The sequence below is a fragment of the Amblyomma americanum genome, chromosome 2 (genome assembly GCF_052857255.1).
Source record: "Amblyomma americanum isolate KBUSLIRL-KWMA chromosome 2, ASM5285725v1, whole genome shotgun sequence".
NCBI lineage: Eukaryota > Metazoa > Arthropoda > Arachnida > Ixodida > Ixodidae > Amblyomma > Amblyomma americanum.
This window is the reverse complement of record NC_135498.1, coordinates 87,316,177-87,338,285: the sequence shown is the minus strand read 5'-3', so window position 1 is coordinate 87,338,285 and position 22,109 is coordinate 87,316,177. Positions and strand designations below refer to the sequence as shown.

General features: G+C 45.6%; 1 protein-coding gene across 1 annotated transcript; it reads left to right on the top strand.

Moving 5' to 3' along the window:
• Positions 1 to 1,705: 1,705 nt before the first annotated feature.
• LOC144121557 (techylectin-5A-like) lies at positions 1,706 to 21,064 on the top strand. Its single transcript, XM_077654829.1, has 5 exons — positions 1,706 to 1,817; positions 4,143 to 4,285; positions 11,545 to 11,650; positions 13,700 to 13,867; positions 16,474 to 21,064. Exons 1-5 carry the CDS (start codon positions 1,715 to 1,717, stop codon positions 16,749 to 16,751), a joined length of 798 nt encoding a protein of 265 aa, XP_077510955.1. The 5' UTR covers positions 1,706 to 1,714; the 3' UTR covers positions 16,752 to 21,064.
• Positions 21,065 to 22,109: the final 1,045 nt, after the last annotated feature.

Here is a 22,109-nt window from a genome sequence, read left to right as displayed (position 1 = left end):
AGAACTCTGCACCCGGTCCAGATCATACTTCGAATTACATAATAAAAAACTGTGAAGCGTCAATTGTCCCATTCCTGATGACTCTCTTTCAGAAATCATTTCATATCGGTCCCTTAGCAGATGATTGGAAAACTGCTAATGTGGTTCCTGTTGTGTTTTGTTTTAGAATGCCTTCTCCTGGAATGAACATATAGACTACATTGCAGCTAAGGCTGTCCGTGTCCTTAACTTCTTAAAACGGAATTTCAAGCAAGCCCCTGCAAAGTAAAAGAAACAGTTTACTTTTCAAACGCGCGCCCAATATTGGAATACGGATGCTCGGCATGGGATCCTGCCACAGAAATATGTAGCGCATACAAAAGCGTGCAGCGCGATTTGTCTGCTCAAATTTTAATTTCACCCAAAGCTCATCTGACATAATAATCAATCTGGGCTATCCCCTCCTGCAAGAAAGAAGGAAATACATCCACCTAAAGCTATTCCATAAAATTTATTCAGGTGCAACGGGCATAAGGAAGAAACATATATACTTGATCCTACCTACAGATTCGCCAGAATAGATCACTCATTAAAAGTTCGTGAATACAAGTGTCGAATCAACATTTTCAAATATGCGTTTTTCCCAAATACAATTCATTATTGCAATGGTTTGCCGGAGCATATTGTGTCTGTGCCGACCTCTAGCAATCATGGTGCTCTTGCCGAATTTTTGTTTACTTAGTGTGTAAAATTTTCTTCGTACGCTTTGTATACACAACTGTAGTTTTTGTATCCAGTTCTTGTATATAGGTTGTTTTGAACATTTGTTTCTTGTTTGAATACGTTGTGTATCTTGCGTTATCTTTTGAACATAGCGTTACACTTATTGTTGCTGAATTGTGCTACCTGCACCTTTTTTCTCTGTCCCCCCCCCCCCCCCCCCATCTCCTACAAAAATGCCCGTTTCAGGGCGCTGTATGTATCTGAATAAATAAATAAATAAATAAATAAATAAATAAATAAATAAATAAATACTGTTTGTTCTTGAAGCTAACACTGAACGTATTTAAATGGTATGTAACTTGTTTCCCCGCTTAAATACTGAAGAAACCATTACAGCAGACTAAGCTAAACGGCAAAATAACAAAGCAAACTTATTGACCAAATTCACAACCGTGTGCGCGTTTGCGGAACATTTGCTTTCTTGCAAAAGCTCCCCGGTGGCTTAAGGACTGTGGCATTTGGCTACCAAGCACCAGGCCAATGTATCAAATTCCCACTACGGAAACCGCCTTTCGACGGTGGTGAAGGGACAAAGCATCCACGTGCTGCGTGAAGTCAGCTCACGTTGAATATCCGCAAAGGGTTGATATTAGTAGGGAGCCCCCGGCTGCGCATGCCCCAAAACACTGTGTGACTCTCGGAATATTTTACCGTGACTTAAGTGGCTGTGCTTGCTTGCTTCCCTGGTATGCCCGTGAGATGCATCATCACAAATCAGGTGAATGCAGAAGATTTACTTGTAATTTCGAGGCGCGTATATCAAAGCCTGTTTTAGTCATCTGAGCAAAAACTGGTTGAAAAGACGGAACAAAAAGCAAGCAAGGAGTTTAGGTGGAACGGAGCTCCCGTTTTACAGTGTTAAAACACGAGCTGCCGGACGAGACATGGGGGTCATTTTCACTGTTCTCGCCATTTTTGCACTTTCCTTTTCTTCGGCAGGCACCCCGAAAATATGTTCGGCATGTTTCCCTGTATACTTTTCCTGGCCGCATTCGCCTACGCAATGGGCACCACGCCGCCGTCCTTTGGTCTACTTCGGATGCTTATCAACAAGTGTAAGTTGTTTCTGACTCGGGAGTTCAGGAGATATGAAAGAACGGAGAACTGCCGGTATCGCTACAACAGTGTTTGTCTAAAGCCAGCTACAAGGAACGTATCCACGTTAAAATTAGAACTTTGCTTTATGTCTGACATAATTTTTTTATTTATTATTTTTATTTATTTATAGATACTGATATTTAGTACTGATCATAGCAGGATGGGAAAAAAAACATTATACAAGCATATCAACACTCAATTTCATAACATTTGCAGGCACTTTTCAAACATCAATAAAGAATTATGATTAACAGTCTCGCTATTAAGTTTATTCCATTCAGTAATTGTCCTCGAAAAAAATGAATATTTAAAGCAATTATTTCGTGCGTTCAAAGAGGTTATTGTTAGTCCATGAGCTGGAAGAAAAACTTTAATCGACAAACACGATTACGCTCAACAACTGGGGGTAAACCACTTCACATCAGGAGCTCACTTACAGATGCACGGCCATATGAGTTAAAAATAAATCTAACTACTTTATGCTGCATTCGCTCTGATTTCTAAATGTTTGTTACCGTGAAAGGGTCCCAGATGATTACAGCATATTCTAGTAACGGACGAATCAGGGAATTGTATGCCAAAGATGAACACTAGGTGGGGATGACTTTAACGCTTATCTATATATATATATATATATATATATATATATATATATATATATATATATATATATATATATATATATATATATATATATATCAGTGTCTCTAACAACAGACGAGACCACAGAGCGGGCCTAGTCGTTTGAGCACCCGCCTCGCACACTGTAGGTGCGGAGCACGATCCCCAGTGCCACCTGGTACGCACCGGTGATGCAGTCAGTGCAGGCATTCTCCTGACTAGTACTCGGCTTCTTTACGTTGAAATACTTTGGTATTGGGTCTTTGACCCCACCTTGGGTAGACAAAAAACCTTGTGTCATGGTACTCTCTGGCCACAGATGTCCTTGTGCGATAAAAAATCATATCATCATCTACCAACGGATAGGAATGTGACAAATACGCGGTATATTGTGTTTACTTTGAAAAAGAGGGAAAGGATTGTACATTTCTTCAAGTAGAAAACGCATCCTGGGCGATGCTGGTGACCCTTCTCTTCCTCTGCATGGTATTCCGAGGAAGGCCTGGACGAGAACGGTCGTGGTAGGCCGGAAGGGAGAGAGTTCAGGAGGGGGACGTCTAGGGCGAGCGAGAGGAAAGCGGATTCCCTCACAACTTCTTCTTTTCCCTGCCAACAACGGCTTGCTGCAGTCTAGATATTTTTACAATGAATGTAGCATCTAGATGGCAGCTGAAAGATTTTCGTACATCGTACTCAAGATTAAAGGGTCTATTAAAGTAGACGGCCAAAAAGGGGCGTTCGTTCATATGGTGGATCGCTAAGAACGCACTGCCACCAACGACGCATACGTGAAGCCCAATTCATCTCACTCAAATACCGTCCACGGTAAGACGCTGAAAGAACGGCAGCAAAACGGTATTTTGGTGGTGTTGAAGTAATTTGCTGATTTTTCCCTCGCAAAGAACAATATTTGACAAAATGCAATTAAACACACTGGCACATATTTCTATTTATTCTAGGAAAATTAAACTGTATTTAATTTCATTTTGACCACACACACTCAGCCTCCAAAAACGCTAGACAGCTTCAGGTACACTGACTGGCGTTCTTTGGAAGACGCCGATAAAACCCGCGAAGCTTCAGCGTGCACAGCCCGTGATTCGACTTAAGTAGCGCTCATGTAATCGAAAGGACTTTGTTGAACTTGCAAAGACCAAACTCAATTTACAAGGAGCCCCATAAAAAAAAGCTGTGCCTTAATGCAGACGCGTTGCAATGCCGAATGGGTCCATTTCTTTCGCTATTAGTCGATGGACAAGAGGTGGTACCTCATTCTTTAGGTAGTATATGCAAGAAAAGCAGAGGTTGCCATGACTTGTGGAATGTTGGTAGTGCATGCACGGCGTTCCTTCGTTTGCGATACCAATATTTCGGGGGAATAAGTTGGTGCCCATCTCATCTGTGAGGCAAAGATAAGAGTGCAGGAAATACTGTTTTACATACAGTGCTGACGATATCTTTCCCTCGACTCTCGTCGTCAAGAGACGGTCACGATTGACTTTTCTCTATCACTGACACGGTCTCTTCAGCTTGAAGAAATATAAAAATACATATAAAGCAATCCTGCCTAGAAGCCAGCGAAGCCTGTCACAGACAGCGTTCATGTTCTCCTTTGGTATAATCGAAGGAAAAAAAGATTTTCTGTGTTTTCGTTCTTGCAGTTGAGTTTAAGCCCCAGCACTGCGGTGATATCCTGCGAGCCGGAGGCGCCACGAGTGGAGTGTACACCTTGTTCCATGACGCAGCTGGGCCCTGGGGACAGAGAGTGTATTGCGACATGGACACAGACGGCGGAGGCTGGACGGTGAGGATAGCCGTTATGAGAGAGTTATTCGGAATGTCGCTCTCCACCTGCATATCGTTTCTTCGCTCTTGCTGCAGCTGTCGCTATGTCATCCAGACTTGTGCTCAGGTGCTAGTGTGGTATTTTACCTGAACCTAAGGCTGCAAATACTACGCATTAGCGGCCGATTGAGACTTTCTAAAATTTTTGCACAACAGCTGGGCCACTCCTGCTTATGAAAGACAACAAAGTTTTAGCTTAATAAAGGAGAAATTTATTTCATTTTCTGCTGTAGGAATTGCGGTTCATAACACATATTGTTGGTTCTAGTGAACTGAGCAAGAAGTGCTTGCATAAAAAGGAACATTTTTTCGACTTGTGGCAAGAAGACTCCGGAGAACGAAGAGTCAGCACTAACTCTGACGTTATCTACTGCAGAAGTCCTCCTTCGATCAATGCGTGCAACTGTAACATGAGTTTGATTGGGACGGGATTTTGACGGTGAGTTGTCAGGCCCAGTTTCTGCGCGAATTTGGCATGGACAATGGGGCAGGTAGTCCGACAGCTGAGAATGATATTGTGGATTAGGCAGTTCCGGCAGTTCCAGCGTGCAGACAGTGTCTGATTGTGGACCTCCAAACCACAGTGCCAATATAATAGAGGAAATTCACCGCGGCAACTGTAGATTGCTCCCAAGGCTGTGGGCTGCTCACGAAATTTGGAAAATCTCACATCGATGCGCTAACAAATATTATCAGGCAGGGAAGGAAAATGCCCAATGAGAAGCAATTTTGCAATATTCAAGAGTCAGGAGGCACAGCTATGCAATTCACCATCGCAGCGCTGTTTAATTCCATCTAATCCGAACATTGCCAGAGCAAATATGTAAGGAAAAAAAAAGCGTCGAAGAACTGAAAACTGGGCGAGTTAGTGCTTACTGAAAAAGTAAAAAGCAGCGCAGCGACGACAGACAAGAACGAAGAAAGCGCTTGTGTCACGGATCTCCCCGGAGAACACTCGGACCGAAAGAATGGACTAGGCGACAGGTGTACCCACACCGACGCACATTTAATACACCCTACGTGACACACACACACTAGCATACAAAACTGACTAAACTAACACTAAACACAAAGACTATAAATACACACGACCTGGCAACACTGCTACCAGCGTCTACTACTAGCGTTCTGCTGTTAGCGTTCGGCGTTCGGGCTCACGGCTGGTTCGGTGCGGCTTCGGCGTTGTATGGATCCAATAGCCGGCGTCGAGGCGGCGTTCGACGTGCTCGGGCTGGCGTCGCTGGAGGCGTCGGTGGCATCGTCGCATAAGCCCCCGGTCCAAGTGCCCGTGTAGGTCATGCCGGTGTTGTTGGGGGCACCACCAGGACGGGTGGCAACCGCGCTGGAGACACCCGTGGCCGAAGCAGGTGGTAGCGTCCCCCGTTAACTCCCCGGAACGGGCTCACGAACGGCAGGAACTTCACGTTGCGAAGCCGTAGAACGCGAGCTCACCGGAGCAGTAGCCGGCGTCGCTCTCTTCCAGTCGAAGCGTCGCTGACCCGCCGGATCCTCCGCTTCACTGTCCCCCCCCCCCCATGCCTCGCTCTCTCTCGCCCTTTTATAGCTTTGGCATTAGTCCACGTAAGCCTTGTCGTCGTCTTCTCTTCTCCACCAGTCATCTCCCTCCCCCTCACCGAATGCTTCACCACCAATCATCTCTCTCCACCTCACCGAATGCTTCTTCATCTTCTTTAGTCATAGGTTAATCCACGTCGTCTTCTTCTCAACTCTTTTCTTCATAATTTTATCTTTGACACCCTATTATATGTGACAAGGACCCCTCTCTGAAAGGTTTTTTCATGAAAAACTGCTCACGTCATACTAATGTTCAAGCCATCCAGCCAACCGACTATCGTTTATGGCGATTCCGGACCCAGCGCACAACACACTGCAGATGTCCAGCACACACCAAAAGTACACCACTAACAGAGCACCCCAAATTGCAATTTCGGAACACTAACACACCACTGCCGTGGTCCGTACGGTGTCCTTAATAAACATGGTAATGGCCACAACACACTCCCTTGTATAATAACATAACAATAGTAACTACAACAAGAAATCAACAATAACAACAACAACGACGATAGATCCTATAAATACCTAGAGCTGTTTAGTTGGCTCTATTTGTATACACGTATAATTTGTAACATATGACCTACGTTTGGCTGGCCTATCAAAAAAAAAATATTTTCCCCTTGATTTGGAGTAGAGCTGTGATCGTCTGTCTTCATTTACGTTGGGCTTCCTTTGTACCTCATCCGCTCCTGCATTTTTGTTCCGACTGCACGTGGGCACCTAGGCAGGCAACATACCCTGTCTCCTTGGCCACTACCGAGCATGCTACCTTGGGGGCGTACCGTGCGGCACCCCTTTCTTCATACTTCAACATATTTACATGAAAAACCTTCTTAGTGTCATCCATAAATAATTCATAATCCATGTCCTTTTTCTTCCGCGTCACAAGGTACGGATTCTTCCATTGCATCAGTAACTTATTATGATCCGTGGGTAGGAGGATGAGAACCCTATCACCCGGATTGAGATTCCTGTGAATGGCTTTCTTTTCATAATATCCCTTATAGCGTTCGCGCGCCTTTTCCAGGCCTTGATGTGCAAGCCTGCATGTTTCCTTCAACCTGTACCGCAACTCAAAACGTACGTGTATGCTGTCTTGATATTTGATGCAATTTTTTTATTAGCCCACAGCTCCTTGAGTATTGTCAGTGGACTTTTAACGGTTCTCCCATATAACATCTCGAAAGGCGAGAAACCAAGACTCGTTTGCGGTACTTCGCCGTAAACGAACAAAAGAGGAGGGAGATATCTATCTCAATCAGTAGGTCTCTCTTGGCAGGATTTCCTTGAAGGGGTCTACAAGCACATTACACATGGGATGGTAAGGCGTCGTAAGTAACTGCCTTACTGACAAAAGGCGCTTAACCTCCTTCATTAGTTCTGATGTGAAGTTCGAGCCCCGGTCACTCAAAATTTTCCTCGGGAATCCAAAACGCGAGAACATCTCCACAAGACCATCCGCCATTTGGATACTGTCAGTAGCCCTCAATGGAATAGCGTCAGGATTACGAGTGGCCATGTCAACCAGAGTAAGCACATATCTATTGCCTTTTACGGATACTGTAGAGATTGGCCCACAATGTCATTAGCCACTCGTTGAAACATCACGTCGCCGGCTGGCATCTTGCTCTGACGTACGGGATCAGGTCTTCCCTTCAGAACTGTGTGCTGGCACATGTCACATGAGCGAACAAAGCACTTAACGTCACTTTGAACAGCCGGCCAAAAGAACTCCTCGGTGATCCTAAACACCGTTTTTTGAACCTCCTGGTGTCCGGCCATAATGGCGTCATGTCCTAAGCGTAACACGGTCTCCCTCATACCTTTCGGTAACACCAGCAGTTGGACCCGCCTTTTGAACTAAATATGCATTCCCTGTACAGAAGTCCATTTACCAAATGATATTCGAGCGACGCACGACTCTTCATTCTTTTCACTTTTTCTCCTACTCTTTCGAAGCAGGCCTTCAAACTAGCGTCTTCTCTTTGCATAATTGCAATTTCGCCCAGTGTTACGCTCAGGCACATCGTAACAGGAGTAGAGTGCGGGCGCTGCGTTGCTCGGGCTGTCGCTTGAGCTCTTGCCTCCACTGGCGACGATAAACTGACTGCACCCGTCTGAGCTGTCGCGGGCCTTTTCTCCTCTAAGCGTTCTTCAACGTCGAGCATCCTCCACTCGGGATCGGGGTCCTGGACACTTCTTGCTCCAGTAATGTTTCCCAGGATGAGATCGTAGATGGGCTGCTCTACTATTTGGCCAGTGCCTGTCCATTATAATATGGCGTGGACAATATAATCCTGGCTTCGGGAAGGTACCTTACTGTGCTATCTACAAAACTGACGGCCGACGCTTCCCCTGTAAGATCGTCGTCCTTCACCAGGCTTCTCCGAACCAAAACTGTGTTGGCTCCGCTGTCCCTAAGAACTAATATAGGACGGTCCCCTGTTTGTCCAACCATCAGCGGCATTGCTCCTTTCGACTTGGGTGTTCCATTCACCACTCCATTTCCCAGCTGCGTTTGCTTTCTTTTAGCTGTGGAACTTCAGGAGGTGTGACAAGCTCTGCCCGAGAGTCGACAACGCATGCGGCTCGATCCTGCGTTCTGTATCGGCAGTCATCCATAGTATGACACCTCCTCTTACAACCTTGACACACAACCTGTTTCTTTTGGGCAACACTACTAGTCCGACAGTGAACTGCACGGTATCCCACCTTGCCGCAGAGCTTTGCCCCAAATTCGCCCCTGAGCTATCCACTCGAATCGTTGCAGATATGCGTCCAAAGCATCTCTCTTGTCATCAAAAGGAGCCATCAGCTTTCTTGGACAAACTCTAGCCTGTCTAGGAGATTCTGTGTCCGTTAAGGAATGCTGATCACTGTCCGTTATCTCCTGATATCCCCCCGCGACATGCGCCTGTTTCCACAAAATAAACTCCTTCTCCCGTTTTATCCTTATTTTCTCCTGTTCTGCCTCGCGAGCTCTTCTAGCTTCTTGCTCTGCTGCCTCGCGAGCTCGTTTCTCGCTCTTCTGCCTCGCGAGCGTCTGCGCGTGCTTGCGCCCTTTCCTTTCTCTGCCTATCTGCCTCCTCTTTCTGCCTCCTTCCCTCCTCCTCACAGAGACGCATCGCCTCTTCCTTGTTTAACCCTAGCTTGAGCGCCAGTTCTAACGTTTTTGCCAAATAAATACATTCTGCCGTCGAGAGATCCTAAAAATTCGAGACAAAGCAAAAAGAAAAAGCAATTGAATCCTGGCACAGGCTCGCCACTTATCTTTGTCACGGATCTCCCCGGAGGACACTAGGTTCGAAAGGATGGACTAGGCGACAGTTCTACCCACACAGACGCATCTTTAATGCACCCTATGTGACACACACACTAGCACACAAAACTGACAAAACTAACACAAAACACAGACTATAAATACACACGACCCGGGAACACTGCTACCAGCGTCTACTACTGGCGTTCTACTATTAGCGGTCGGCGTTCGTGCTCACGGTTGGTTCGGTGCGGCTGCGGCGTTGTATGGGTCCAGTAGCCGGCGTGGAGGCGTTCGACGTGTTTGGGCTGCCGTCGCTGGCTGCGTCGCATAAGCTCCCGGCCCAAGCGCCCGTGGACGTGATGTCGGTGTTGTTGGCGCGGGGGGCACCACCCCTATAGGTGGCAACTATGCTGGATACACCCCTGGCCGTAACAGGTGGTAGTGTCCTCAGTGAACTTCCCGGAACGGGCTCAGGAACGGCAGGAACTCCACGATGCGAAGCCGCAGAACGCGAGCTCACCGGAGAAGTAGCCGGCGCCGCTCTCTTCCAGCCGAAGCGTCCCTGACCCGCCGGATCCTCCGCTTCTCTGTTCTTCACTCCCGGGCCTCGCTCTTCCTCGCCCTTTTATAGCCTTGGCGTTAGTACACGTAATCCTTGTCGTCGTCTTCTCCTTCTCTTCTCCACCAATCATCTCTCTCCACCTCACCGAATGCTTCTTGTTCATCTTCACAAGGGTGGAAACTTGAGCGAGTCGGTAACGATGATCCATGGTATGTGGGGAGCGCAAAAACGGCACAAGGGACAAAGAAAGAGAAAGAAAGATTTTTTATAATTGCTAAACTTTTGTCTCCGCTCCACTTTCATCAACTGGAAAGGCGATGCTCACATTCAGAAACAGGAAATATGCATTGGGCCTTGTCTGGCCCCTGTACTTAGTGACCTGTATTTGGCTCATCTTGACAGGAGTCTCCAAGAGAGGCTTGCCAGCCTTCATGTAGTCAGGATTTTCCGTTTTGTTGACGATTTCCTTTTTCTGGTTGAATGTACGCCATCGTGCTTAGAGCAGGTTGCATCCGGTATTTTAGCTAATGTACAAGAGTGTTTTTCACCGCTGCTATTGACTAACGAAATGCCTACCAACAACAAAATTTGCTTCCTCGATATCCGGTTTAAATTCCTAGAAAACCACGTGTGTTGGAGCTATTTACCTCGAGCCAACAAACCTTTACTTCCCTACACATCTGCCCATTCAAAACTCGTTAAAAGAGGCATTATTAATTCATGCTTGAACAACGCTCTTGAAAAGTCATGCCCCCATCTCATAAGCGAGAGCTTTCACGAACAAATCGCAAGGTTCCATGATGCAGGCTACCCAGCTGATATTTGTGTTTCAATCGCCGAACGAATACTGAAGAAGAAGCGCCAGGAGAGTCTACTACCGTCCGGGCCCTCGGAAAGAAAGGAGAAAATTGCTGTTATTCCTTACATCTATTGCCTGTCCCATAACCTCAAGAAAATTGAAACAGAAGCTAATGTTCGTGTCGTTTTTCTGCCCCTGACAAACTAAGAGCGCTATCCAAAAAAAAAACTTTGCCCGCCGATAAACGTCACCAAAAGATGCAGTGCACCATTCAGCACAGACAGAAATTCGTGAAATGCACTGAAGGCATTGTTTACGACATCCCTCTCTCTTGTGGCAAACGGTATGTTGGTCAGTCTGGTCGGTGCTTAAATGAGACTTCGGGAATACAGTAATAATTTGAGAACATTTACTGGCAGCAATCTGGCTTTACACTGTAAGGAATGTGGTTGTGCGCCATATCTGGACAAGTGCTCGATCGTCGCCAGACACCGGGATCAGTTAACTCGCGAGATTATAGAAGCAGCTCGCATCGCTGCCTTGCAAGACAAATGTGTCAGCAAGCCGTCTATCTCCCTGTCGAAAAGAGAGCTGGCCTTCTTAAAGATTAACTGAGTCGTGCATGTCCGTTGTTCCTCGTTCACCTGGTTTTCTTTATCTTTCCGAGCGCATGCGCCTGGTTCCCCTCACGGTCCACGTTCGTTTTGGTCGCCTATGTTTCTTTCAGTCGGAAGTTAGCGCCTGTGTTGTCCGTCTTTCTTTGTCCCTTGTGCCGTTTTTACACTCCCCATATACCATGGTTCTTCATCTTCTTTAGTCTTCGGCTTATCCACGTCGTCTTCTTCCCACCTCTATTCTTCATATTTTTTTAGACTCCCTATTATATGGAACAGCTTGTTCGTCTTCTTTTTTCGTTTTTGTCCGTCGTCGCTGCGCTGTATTTTACTTAAAAAAAGCGTGATACGCACTTCTATGTGCAGTATGCAGCTAATAATGAACCCCCCTCTTGTTTCTCAGGTAATCCAGAGAAGAGGGCAGTATGGAAACAACGCGTACTACTTTTACAGGAACTGGACCGAGTATGCTCGTGGTTTCGGCGATCCGGCTCAAGAATACTGGATCGGTAACGTCACTTTGTAAATCTGGCTTAGCAGCATAGATAAAAACTGGAAACTAGTCGTTAGCCGCCATTTCTCTAGTTTAGTGATGAAACGAGCCTTTTTGGAACAAAGCATCGAGCCACCATCAGAATTCTGTGATGAGCAATTGAGTGGCAGGGGCAGCCGAGGTTCTGCTGCTTCTGATGATCATTGACGTGGAAGAGCGGAACCGGAAAGCCTGCAAAAGATCTAAATAACGCTGAATTCTTTGCCTTGATAATAGCTTTTATTTATTGGAGACAACATATCGCTGAAAATGGGCGCAAATATAGGCCTAGCAATGTCTCCGCAACCAGTTGGTTATGATTCACGTCAACTTCTGGTATCGGCTGCCTGAGCCGATAAATTTATTTGCGGTTCATGCTCTGCAGGCCATTTTCAATGTCCACCGGGATGGAAAAAACTCGCTTTTGAAATTATGCAAAACGCTGTTAGAATAGAACCCAGAGGTTTACCTTTAACCTAGTTTACCTGTAGCCTATTTTCCTTGTGTTGAATTGCCGCCGCTTCGCGAATCCGCCGCCCGTTGAGTATAAATGATGTGCACTCAGGTCTGTGCCAACAAAATAACGAAACAAGGCACCGAATTTAATTTTCTTGGATCTGGGCTCGCATTATTAAAAGGCTTTGTCTCTGCTTCCCACCTAGATAAGATGATATGGAAGAATACTGAGGGTAAACCAGGCAATACAGACATACGGAGAACTTTATTCACGTTTCTAATAATATTGAAGGAGCACAATATCGGAGCTATCAGTTTAGTATTTCAATGAAGAAAAAAAGGGGCAGATTTGACGTCACGGTCAGTGCAATTGGCAAAGAAGGTTATGAAGAAAACCATTCCTTTTGGCAATAAGGCACAGAAAAGATGAAAGACAACTTTAAAAATTCCGCGATGCAATATTGGGCACAAATGAATGCATACGTGGCTAAATAGTTATTTCGGTCACGACGCATAGAACTCAGTCGGGAAGAGAAGCAAAAATATAGAGTAATCTAGGGGTGCAAAAGTCGTGCTTTACGAAAAGTGATGGCTCTGTTTATCTTGCAGACAGTCATAACAAGGCCACGGCCTCTGATTTAGGTTACTATAGTGCCAGAAAGAAAAGGTGAAAAGAGGGGCCCAATACGAGGTCATCCGGATTAGCATACTGCAATACTGTTTCATTACCTTCTCAACCTATTAAAACATAAGCAGGGGCAAACTAGCGACAATTTTTCTTTGTGACAAGTTATTGTGACACCTGGCTGACGCCACTTCAGTATTAGCAACACAGTTATACCCCATACATTAAGAGGGGAAAGTCCCCAGTATATTTGGGTAAACCGGTCATGCTAAACCACAAGTGCTTTTTCGCTGCCACGGTGGCTCACTGGCTGTGGCGCACCGCTGCCGACCCGAAAGACGCGGGTTCGATCCCAGGTCGGGGGTAGAATTTGTATGGCGGTGAAATTCTAGAGGCCTGTGTACAGTGCGATGTCAGTGCACGTTAAAAAACACCAGGTGATCGAAATCTCCGCAGCCCTCCACTACGGCGTCCCTCATAGCCATAGTCGCATTGAGACGTTAAATTCCCCCAAAAAAGTTTTTTCCCTGTTACAATATACTGCTTTTGTCAAGATGGCATTGGAGTACTTAACCACAACTGCCGGCATTATTACTTAGATGTTAATTTGCTTGTTTTGTGAATCGTTTCCACTTTTGATTATTACGTGCCGATAGAATGTCGCTGGTAGAGCAACTGCTCCGGTGAAGCAATGGTCTTCGGTTCGTATCCCGAACCAGGACGAATTTTTCTTAAACTGCGATGTTTGTGAGAAAAATGCACATCTTTCTTTTCTAGCCGTATGACTGCGCTTGGCTGGATGCCATTGAGTAATTATTCCTTATTACATGCAAATAGAGTGAATGGCCCTGCATATAGATGCTCCCAGTTCACTGCAGCGACCTGACATAGTTACACCAATTTTGTGCGCAATTTAATCGACTGCCTTTTTGGGTTTTGGTACAGGAAATCGCGCTCTGCACGCTCTTACATCCGGGAAAGAAACCATGACTCTCCGTGTGGTGCTGATTAATAGCACAAAAGACAGCCAAGCAGTGGATTACGAGAGTGTCGGCGTTGGCAGCGAGGAAGAACTGTTTGAAATGAAACTAGGCGAATTTCTCGGTCCCACAGGTGAGATAGTTTCTGCTGTGTAAAAACGGAACTTCTTGCACTTTGTCACACTGAAAGTGTCCTGCAAGTGATAAAGTGTGCCAAAATGCCAAGACATGCAGTTCAAGCTATGTTGCTTTGGTAATTCGTCACACATAGGATTACAGTACTCGCCTTAAAGGGTAGCAAAACGGCCAGATATTATAATAAAGCAGGGTTGCATTTAACGACTACATTTGCACCTGTCTTTGCTGAAAGATTTTTGGCCGTTCCTCTGTCCCCTAAATAAAAAAAAATGACTATGTCTGACTTGGCCACTGTCGGTGCAGCGTGCCGAAAAAAGAGAGTTGAAGAAAAAAATTAAAGGGCGTGTCCAGTCCACCAACCCTGTGCGCCCACGCAACAGTTGTAGACATGTCCCCCTTTATCTCCCTGTGATCTGGCATTCAGGTCACGGAAGATTACGCAGAGGGCACTTGATCCTGCATCAGTGAGCTTACAATTAGTGCGACAATGCCAACAACTGCGTTGATTAAATCTGGCGGTAATTTGGCAGGCAGTGAAGCACAAGGATCAACTAAAGATTTGTATTATACACCATAGGCGACACAGATTTTACACGTGCTTTTCGACTAAAGCGCTCGTATTAGCCTGGCTTCTCTCCTAGCGCATGCTTTCCTCATAGCATGCAGCAGGTATGGCATACTTCCGCTTTGATACCAGTAGAGGCCGGCTCTCAGGCGTTATACACTAGAGTGTGTCCATGCATGCGCAAAGGAAACACTATCAGGGCACACTTCATAGTTTTGTTCAAAAACGAGACATGAGAAATATGCGCTCTGGATTAACTGGCAACGACGAGTTAAGAAGCCTGGCACTGTTATAACAGTGCTCCAACTTTCTCTGCTTACTCAGAAGTAAATAGAAATGTTTCGGGTATCCTTGACAGAGTTAACAATTGTTGATTTCACCAAACAAGCAAAGGTTTATAGATAAAGAAGGCAACAGTACTGTGGCTAAAATGCCCGGAGCAAGCCACCTTGTGCACACTCTTAGTCTGAAAATTATCCGGATCGTGGGACGGGCACGTGTATAGGACGAGAGACAGGAATCATGTCGTTTCTTACCACGGACGCTTGTGTTTTATTGTGATCTGTCATTAACAAGCCCAGGTCGACATCTCGTTTTTAACGAGGTAAAACACAAAAAATCTTGCAGACTGAAGAAACAGTATGTCAAGCCAGTTGGGGTGGTCTTTTTAGGTTTTTACCAAATCAGAGCAATTATATTTACTAAACAAAGAAAACGTCGGAAATCATTTCCCACAGTCGTTCCGGAGAGGCTCAAAGAGTTTAGTTTTTCTTTCTGTGGAAAACGATGTCAACTATGAAAACATTTGCTGTGGAAAACGATTGCGATAATTATTTATATTCAGAGTGAAGAGTATACTTTACTCAACAAACGAATTTTAAACAGTCGATATCTATCCCATTGTTCTTGTTAACAAGTGCCTTTTGGCGCAAGTAAAAAACAGCAGGCTAAGAGGACTTTCTTCAGCAAACTAATACATTCTGGTTAGTTTGTGCAAGGGACCATGTGTCCTGTTATTAGTTGTATAACAGGACACATGGTGGTAGAGCTAGATGAAGATTGTCGGCTCCGGACAAGAGCTGAAAGGCGACTTTTTCAGGATGCAGAAGCAGAGGCCGTCTCTTACAAAATTTATTTATGCTATCTACAGACTGTCCAGAGTCTTCTGTCTGTAAAGTCTATAGACTCTAAATGAACAAATCCTAGAGGACAGTCTAAAGGCAATACAAATCCTATAGACAGTCTATAGACATCCTATTAATATATGGCCACACACGTTTAGTAGACTTTTGTCTGTAGACAGCCTGTAGACTATGAATAGAAAAAAGAAATATCGATAGGAAGGCAATAGAGGCTGTAAGAAGTCTATTGACTCTCTATAGAGCATTTTTAAGGGCATGGCGCCTGACGGTGAAGCGCTGGCCTCCTGAAGCGGTCACGTGCGTTGTAGGAAACAACCGAGCATCGTGTTGCGCTCGTGCACCGCTCTTCGCTTAAACACACGCACAAACAAACTGTAGAAGTTATGGAGCCTGCACCCGGGCATAAACACACATGCACACATACGCAGGCATAAGGGTTGAGACGAGCACCTGCAGTGCTCTGGTGGTACGAGCATGAACGCCTGATCGAACGGTGCAAGATAGAATATGTAGTCCGTAATTATCCGCTCTGGGTGCTGCTTTGCTTTTTCCTGAGATAGTACTTCGATATTCTTCCCTGAGCATCTTTCGGAAAAGATTTTAACGAAAACAGAGTGGCGTGCGTTACGACTGCTAGTCTTTTATTTTACTGATATACTGATTTGGAACTGTGTTTTAAATGCTTCTCGTGAAATTTTTTGGGGGATACTCGATTACGATGGCTTTCCTGTCCCATATTTACAGCAACCTGGTGCACTTTTATCCATCGCCGCCTCTCAGTCGGTTGCTGCAATGCAGCTGCAAAACGGGATTGGGCACCATTTATTGCTATGCACCGCGAAATGAACGTGTCCAGAATATTGACTCTTATTTTGCTTACGTCATCGTTTACAGGTTGGGACAGTATGGAATCTTGCAATGGAATGAAGTTTTCCACGCACGACCAGGACAATGATTCCGCTGAGGGCAACTGTGCAATTTCATTTCGTGGCGCGTGGTGGTACAGAAGCTGCTTTTCATCGAACCTTAATGGTCTTAACCTAAATGGCCACCACGATAGCTATGCTGATGGCATTGTATGGGTAAATACGGGACACCCCGCATACTTTCCCCATTATTCATATCCCAGTGTGCGTATGATGATCCGACCGACGAGTGTTACACCTGCATAATACAGCTGTTTAATGCAGCTGCAAGCAGATTCGCCGTGTTCTGTACGATGTTACAGGCTGGTTTTCGAATGCCGCTAGTCAAGCCTTCACCCTTTGCAACCATGGCAGGAATGCAGTCGAGTGAATAATTTTATTTAGGGGATATTTTTTTTGTTTTACACACTACCAGACGTATTGACCAAAAGGGGAGTCAGCAATCATTCTCAGACTACATTGGTTCACGTTCCCTCAGATTACATAGAGGGAGGCCGGAGTCGCCGAAGAGAGAGCACCCAGAAATATTCACGGGGCGTGCGAACCAAACCACCCACTCATTGAAGACGTTCCAAAACCGGTTCGATGTTTTGGTCTAGGCGGAGACTTTACATGGTCACACGTGCTCTTCAGGCGGCCATCTAGCGGACCGTACAGGGTCCGCGGACGACACATACCTGCTCTACCATGAACAATGCGCGAGCAGCAAGTGGAGAGCAGGCCAGAAGAGATCCTTGAGCTACCAAACTTCGTCGCGACGTTTTTGTGGGTGATAACGGCCTCCCAGTCACCGAGGCCAGCGCGCGTTTTGTAGCCACACGGTTTTCGGGTTCTCCTCAGTTGCACGCCTCGTCAGTTCCTATTCGGGCACATTGAACCACAGGCTTATCTTTAGGACTAAAAGAGCGCTGACACTCGCAGGGAGGCTCGAAAGGCAGTGATCCTTTTATACCACACGATCTGCTTTTCTAAAGAGACGTGTGTAAACGCCAACTTTGTGAGGGGTGAATGCTAGCGTACGAACCGTCTTAATTTTAAAAACCTAAGCATGCTTCATAAATTCAAGGTTTTTGGTGTAATCCAAACTTTCGCGCATTAAATTTTTTGCTGTGCCATCAGTGCAGCGTTTCAAATGTTTACGAACTTCGTGTTACGTTCTGATTTAGTTCTTGTGAATAAAAGCCGCTCAGTGCAAAAGGGGCAACTGGCTAATGGTTGACTGGAACGACAGCGGAGCGCTAACAGACGGACGGAAGAGAACAACACAAACACATGCACCGTGTATGTGCACTCTCCAGTGTTTTCTATCAGTATGCTCCAATCAGCGCCACTAAATTCTCTTCTTGAAATCGCTAACGGGTTTTCCAGAAACAAGAGACAATGATACCATTTAGAGCAGTGGCACTACTAGCCGCACTTTACGGATTTATTGCCGTCAAACCTCTTGCACCTGCGCACGCACACACGGGGGAGAGAAGGAGCACAGTTGCGACACGGAGGAGCCAATCAGAAGAATGCGCCTTACATGACGCCACAGAAGGTGCAGCCAATAAGAAAGTATTCGGGCCGTAGGTGACGTCACAGGCTGCTCCGCCACGGCTACCGCGCAGAGGTAGACAAGAACCCCTGGAATATCCCAAAGGAAAAGAAGAGGAATCTCGCCTCGCTTCGCAGTGGCCTCTAGACGTGTTTAAGCATCTGCTGTCAAGGCGCTGCTGCTCGGGTGAGCATGAAGGCTAAGTCGAAGAAGTTGTTGTTTTCTGTTGAAGAGTGTCATCGGGTGTGGTGATGGGGACAACAACAGGCAAGAGAACAGCGGCAGGAGGAAACACCAGAAAGTATTGGAAGCACGCAGGCAGTATGTGCACAGACGTCAGCAATATACCGAAGAAGAACGGCAGTTGCTTTTCGATGCGAGGGCGTCTCAACTAAAGCGAAATTCTGAAGAACGTCTGGGTGAAAATCCTGCAACGTGGGATCTCTTCACCCCTTGGTTTGTGGGAAGGCAGTTTCGGTTTTCGCTCCGTCTGTGTGTGACACTTTGTCATCAACGCGACTTGGAAATTGTGACGCCATTACTCATTCATTGAGACATAACAAGCATAACCTTGTCAAAACGAAGCTCTACTGTGCGATATTCCGTTTAACTGAATTAAACCGGTTGTAATTTTTGATCTGCATCGCTCAATGTCCTAAGTGCCTAAAATTTTTAGAACACGGAAGATTTATCGCAAGCATGAAAGGTGCTGCAATTAGCTGATTTTTCTTAGACCCCAGACCCTAACAGTGGGGTAAGGTTTGCAGAGATAAGATTTCCGAGCGTAACCGTTGATAACAAAAAAATGAAGAATTGGATTTTCACAAAGATGACACAGGTATCTTTTTTCCTTGCACCTGCATTAACACCGTGCCCGCGGTGTAAACGAGTCGCCGACCCTGGTATAGCCAGACTACTTCTAAAGGCGATGCGTGCCTTAAAGAAAAAAAAACCATTGTGTAAAGTTTTTCAGCAGGCAGGGATAGCTGCAGTCGTGCGCTGCCCTGTGCTTTTGTTTTAAGGTTGGGTTGTCCTCAACATCAGCTGGAATGCCATGAATGGCTCAGCAGTGGACTTGAGAGGGCTGCGAGTATAATCTGCGCCACGGGAACCACCACCCTCGCTCTCCTCATCTCAGCGTTAAAAGACTCCTGATCGCATGCCCAGAGGTAGAGGCAGTCTGATTAATTTTGCATACGTGGCACCGGCAGTACTTTATACCCCGTTTGCCCCGCGATTCTCTTCTGTCACTTCGCGCTTCAGGCGCCTACTCCGAGTGAAAGTATTTCGGTCTTTCCTTCCTTCGCAACCGCCTCGTCCTCACATAAACAAAACGCAAAAATGCCCACATGATCGAACCGCTTGTTTACGGGAGCTTGGTGCTACTATATTTATTGATTACATTTCACCACTGAAGACAACGATGGCGTAAAAAATAACCACCAAACCCATACGAAAATAATATAGGATTTGTGGCGTTGGTTACCACCCAGAAGGCCATAGTAAGTGCTTAAATCAGTATTATTCTCCCTGTTTTCGAAAGCCCTATGTTGTCCATGAAGTCAAGAAAGAATTTATCGGAGCATTCTGTGCATTTGTATACCACTTCATTGATAACATGGATATGGTCTGTTATTGAGCAGCCTTCACGCAAGCCAGTCCTGTCCTTTTGGTTGGCTGAAATCTAAGTTTGCTCAAATTCTATTATCGGTTGCCTTAATGGGTGCCTGGTCGCCAGCAGACAGTAATCTGATCGGTCTACAGTTGTTCAAATCCTTTGTGTCCTGTTTCTTCATAATTTAGATATTGAAATCCTTCCAAGATTCCAGTACGCTCGAGGTCTTGAAGCACTGCGTATGTATGGTTGCAAGCTTCTCTATCAGAGTATCCGCACCGTCCTTCAATACATTGATGCAGTAACCTGGTCCTCCCAGCTCATTTCTGCATTTGCAGTGCTTCCAAAGATTTCATTATTACCACTTACCTTAGCAGTGGGATGGACTATTACTCGACGTTCGTTAACAACCTGATTGTTTCGGCTTCTGCACACAGGTGTGCAGATTTATTCGTCTGTTTTTTTTTACTTTAGGCATATAGGTAATCAAGTACGCTCCTTGTTTCTTACAGCACACATCTTATTTTCGCTTACATCTATTTTGCTTTTCACCGCTTTTAGGTTATCGTCATTCTTTAATGCCTAAACGATTCTGTACAGATGAAAATTTCTAATGTCGGTCACCTTACGCTTACTCATAAATTTCACTGTTCTGCTAGTCTTGTTTCAACAATCCGGCTTGAAGCTTTCATGCTTTGTCGTTGTGCTGAGGCAAACTGCCGGTATCCGGTATAGCTGGGTCCTAGACACGCGGCCCGCACGCGGCATTAGACCCGCCGACCCCCAAAGTTTAAGCCCTTATTACGGAAGCACATGCTAGGCGCTTCGCGCAACAACTTGCTCAATGCCGCCTGGCCCTGAGACGTCGGTGCCGTCGTGCCTCTAATGTGCTGGCTTTTAACGCGATAGCATTACACTTCCCATGAGAAGCGAATAACCTCGCCTGTGGGATAATAATTGCCTATTGGTCAAAAGGTTCAGTGGCATTACAACCTTCGTAGTAAATCTTATTTAGCGTTGACATCAAAGGCCACATGGTGGTTTGTGTGGTCTGACGTCACAACTATAGATCAAACGGGCTGGGGATCGAACTCCGGTACCCTGTGTCTCGAAGCGAACGTAGTACCTCTAAGCCCCAGAGGCTCATGTGTTCAAAAGCGGCAAAGCATCTTGACAATGGACATGCATGAAGATGCGAAGAAGCGTGTGATGATTGCATTGACAAAAGCGCTTGTCTGTGTAAAGAGGAACTTGCTTGTGATCTGGAGGTGACTAGTGTGATGCGAGTTCGGATATGGCTGTGTATGTACTCTGTTGGTCGATCTGTAATCACTTTGCATTCTGGGTGTATGCTGTGCTGTATACTAAGTGTAAAAAACACGCAAATAAAAACATGCTGAAGCTGTGCACAGTGTGTCACTGTTTCAAAAAAAATTGAGAACGCAATGTTAACCACAGTGCAATCTGAACGCGTTAGCTTGCGGAGATGCCTCTGCGCGAAACACTTACCAACCATTCCTAGTTCGACTTGCAGTGCGCAAAAATAAATCATGAAATACAGACAACGACTGCATGTGAACGGTTTCACGTAAGTGATTTTACGCAGAGTGATTCCTATACGTTATCGCGTTTATATTTCATTGGGGGTTGCCAGCGTGTTACCTAAGATTTTTATTCTTTTCCTTCATTTTATAGACATTGCCAGTTTGATAACACCCGGTTGCTCTTATTTTCCTTCATTTTATAGACATTGCCACTTTGATAACACCCGGTTGCTCACTGTCCATTATGCCTGCAACGGAAAACAAAAACGCAAGGATTGGAATCAAGCATTGCCCTTATTCTGCACTGTGCTCCCATCAGCGTGTTGTATGTCTAGGTTACGACCCTTGAGCGCAATTTTGGATCAGTAGCACGTAGCACGACTACCCACAAATCTGGTAGAGAGCTGCGTATGTTACTCATGAAAAGATCCAAATTCTTTTCACTGTTTCCAAGATATTCTGAGAGCGTTTATATTCCACTTTCTCGCGTTTTGTGCATAAGGTAATTTTTGCACTACCACCACACGGTTGTTGATTTGCTGCTTGCTGATTCTCTCCGTGAAAGCTCTGAATTTTGATAGGTAATTTATTCAGGTCACCACTCGCTGTGGTATAAAAACAAAAGTGCGTTTTTTGGTAAAATCAGCTTATGTTGGACACAAGGTAAAAGTTCCAGTAGAATCTCTAGAAATCGACAGAAATTGTATGCGACATTCTCAATTCACTATTTTGCATGGTCCAGCTCGGCTTGTTGTGACAGGCAAAAGTAGCCTCGGGCAGTTGGTTGATACTAAGTTGCGTTTACCCGTACAGAAGGTAAGTTTTCCCATTTCTACCTCATATCCTTGTAAATAAAACTGAGTGTTTCCATTAAGGAGTGGTCAGCCGGCGGTAAGGTGTTCCCAGCC

Coding starts and splice junctions, on each gene's coding strand:
- LOC144121557 (XM_077654829.1), top strand. CDS start 1,715: ATGTTCGGCATGTTTCCCTGTATACTTTTCCTGGCCGCATTCGCCTAC. Junction 11,651..13,699: donor GGCTCAAGAATACTGGATCG/GTAACGTCACTT, acceptor GTTTTGGTACAG/GAAATCGCGCTCTGCACGCT. Junction 13,868..16,473: donor CGAATTTCTCGGTCCCACAG/GTGAGATAGTTT, acceptor CATCGTTTACAG/GTTGGGACAGTATGGAATCT.